Consider the following 2082-nt stretch of genomic DNA (forward strand, 5'->3'; position numbering starts at 1 on the left):
TCATGAATATGTAGCAAATGAAATATAGAGCATGTTTGCTTCATTTAATGGTGGATTAGTGATGTCACCTTTAATGAATGTACATAGATTTATTTACCTCAGATCTTTTAGTCTAGAATATGCATTTATTACCAGCTGCCCCTCAAGTGACAGTGACATACATTTGGATGATTTTTCACCATATATAACGCTACAGTAAACATCCTTCTGATTGTAGACCATTTTAATTTTGCCATTACAAATATTTGAGCCTTGAAATGTAACCTTTCAAACGCCACTTCTTTCCCCATCCCTCCTGTCAGTCCAAGCCCGGAGCTGACGGAGTTGAAGACCAGACGCAAAGCGGGTAATTATTCCGCCCAGCACATGGCCGGCAGCCTCCTGCTACAATATTTACGTCTGTTCCATTGAGGTGGCACTCCCCGCTCACGTGACCCAAATGCAGTGCTCGCTCCGCCAAAAGCACAGCTGAACGCAGTCTGCATTGCCAGCTCTGCACATGCTCCGTGCGTCCCAGAGCCCTCACTCACTCATTGAGATTTCTGCTGGTTCAAAGGGACAGCCCAGCTGCTGAAGCGCCGTGACTTGCAGCATTTGCCGGGCCCTGATCCAAAGCAGGTGATTCCCACGAGTACTTTTTTTATTTTCTTTCTTTCTTTTTGAAGGTTCAGGCTATTTTATTTATCTGTTTGGGAGTGGAGGCTGTGTAATCATACACTCAAGTACAGCTGATGAATGAGGCTATTAGAATAACTCTTTCCCTGGTGTGAAAAGTATTTACCTGTTTTCATCGTTTACCTTGACGACACCCTGCGCCTCTAGTGCACTTCTAGTTCTCCAGCCGGGGGCTTGGGAAGCTGGGGGCGATCTGACTGCTGTGTTGCCTGCAACCTGTGAAAGGGTGTTTTCTCCTCTCTAGAGACCTGGAGACTTTTTGCCCTTCTCATGGTGAACGATGAGACAAGCTCCCATGGATTTCAGCACCTCTTCTGTGTTTGATCAGCAAAAAGGTAAAGTGCTATTTTAGTACATTCTTTGGCTCTGAGCATCATTCGTCCAACAGCAGGGATTTACACCTGCAAGGAGAGGGGTGTGTGTGTGTGTGTGTGTGTGTGATGCAGAAAGAGGATTCCACCTAGAAAACCAGTCTGTTCTGAATGTTCATTACTGCCTTTGGCCCTTGCATCCTGAATCAGACCTGATCTCATCTGAGCGTTTATTTCTTATTTGATAAGCATCAGGAAAACAAAAATAAGCTCTGGTTCTCTGTCTTATGGATGTATTCCTGCTCACAAACGTTTAAAATAGAGCTGTAAGCACATCAGCTATTTGAGATGGTTCTTTTTCATTTTGATTTTTTAAAAAATATTTAAAGATATAGTAGACAAAGTAATCTCAGGAGATGAACACAGCATGCGTCTTTTTAGGCTGTTAGCCCAGCATGTCGCCGTGATAGCTTCTAAGTATCTCTGAGTCCCTTCAGAGATGGATGTTGCCCTTAAATACATTGGGCCGGTGTAACAGCTCATCTGACACTGTACAATGACTTATCATTATGTTGTTAGCTGCAGTGACAGCGTATGACTTCCTTACTCGCACTTTCCCTTTTTGTTATTTCAGAGATTAATTGTGATGTGAGTTCCTCTATACCTTCCCGCTGTTGTTTCTTTACTTCAGACACTATTAATTCAGACATTTCAGCTGTCTAGTGTCCTCTGCATTTGTTCTGGATGGGCTCTGGACCTGAGATTGCATTTTGCTCCTTCTCTTCGTCATTTTGTGCAGCACTGTCCTTTGATTTTTGGTGTAAAGCTTTGGTGCAGTTATAACCTTAGCACCTACTGAAATTCAGGTGCAGTCTACTAAGTTTGAGTTCATCCAGTTGTGCCTGGCTTGGGTCTGGCTGCTGTGCTCAGCTTCTTCCTGCTGCAGTCCTTGGAGGTGAACCTGTTGTGCCCCTCTGGCAAGATGTTCTGCTCCTGGATTAGCTGGGTGGTTTTGGCTCCTAGACTCTCTGCAGGGACATCAGCTGCAGAATTTCACCCCAGGCCTGTATGCCAGGCCTGGGCTGGGTCTGGAGGG

General features: G+C 44.9%; 1 protein-coding gene across 2 annotated transcripts in view; it reads left to right on the forward strand.

Annotated features, from left to right (window-relative positions):
* The first annotated feature begins 546 nt into the window (after positions 1–546).
* Positions 547–2082, forward strand: part of Ankrd55 (ankyrin repeat domain 55) — a 99561-nt gene continuing 98025 nt past the window's right edge. Inside the window, exons 1-2 of one of the 2 annotated variants that reach the window (XM_023708800.1) lie at positions 547–618; positions 920–1010. In XM_023708800.1, the coding sequence (XP_023564568.1) occupies positions 956–1010 (55 nt within the window). In that variant the 5' untranslated portion in view covers positions 547–618; positions 920–955. Of the gene's footprint in view, positions 619–799; positions 1011–2082 lie in introns of those variants that run through there. The other variant, XM_023708809.1, reaches the window with a different exon arrangement.

Source organism: Octodon degus, unplaced genomic scaffold (assembly GCF_000260255.1).
Source record: "Octodon degus isolate 3935 unplaced genomic scaffold, OctDeg1.0 scaffold00001, whole genome shotgun sequence".
NCBI lineage: Eukaryota > Metazoa > Chordata > Mammalia > Rodentia > Octodontidae > Octodon > Octodon degus.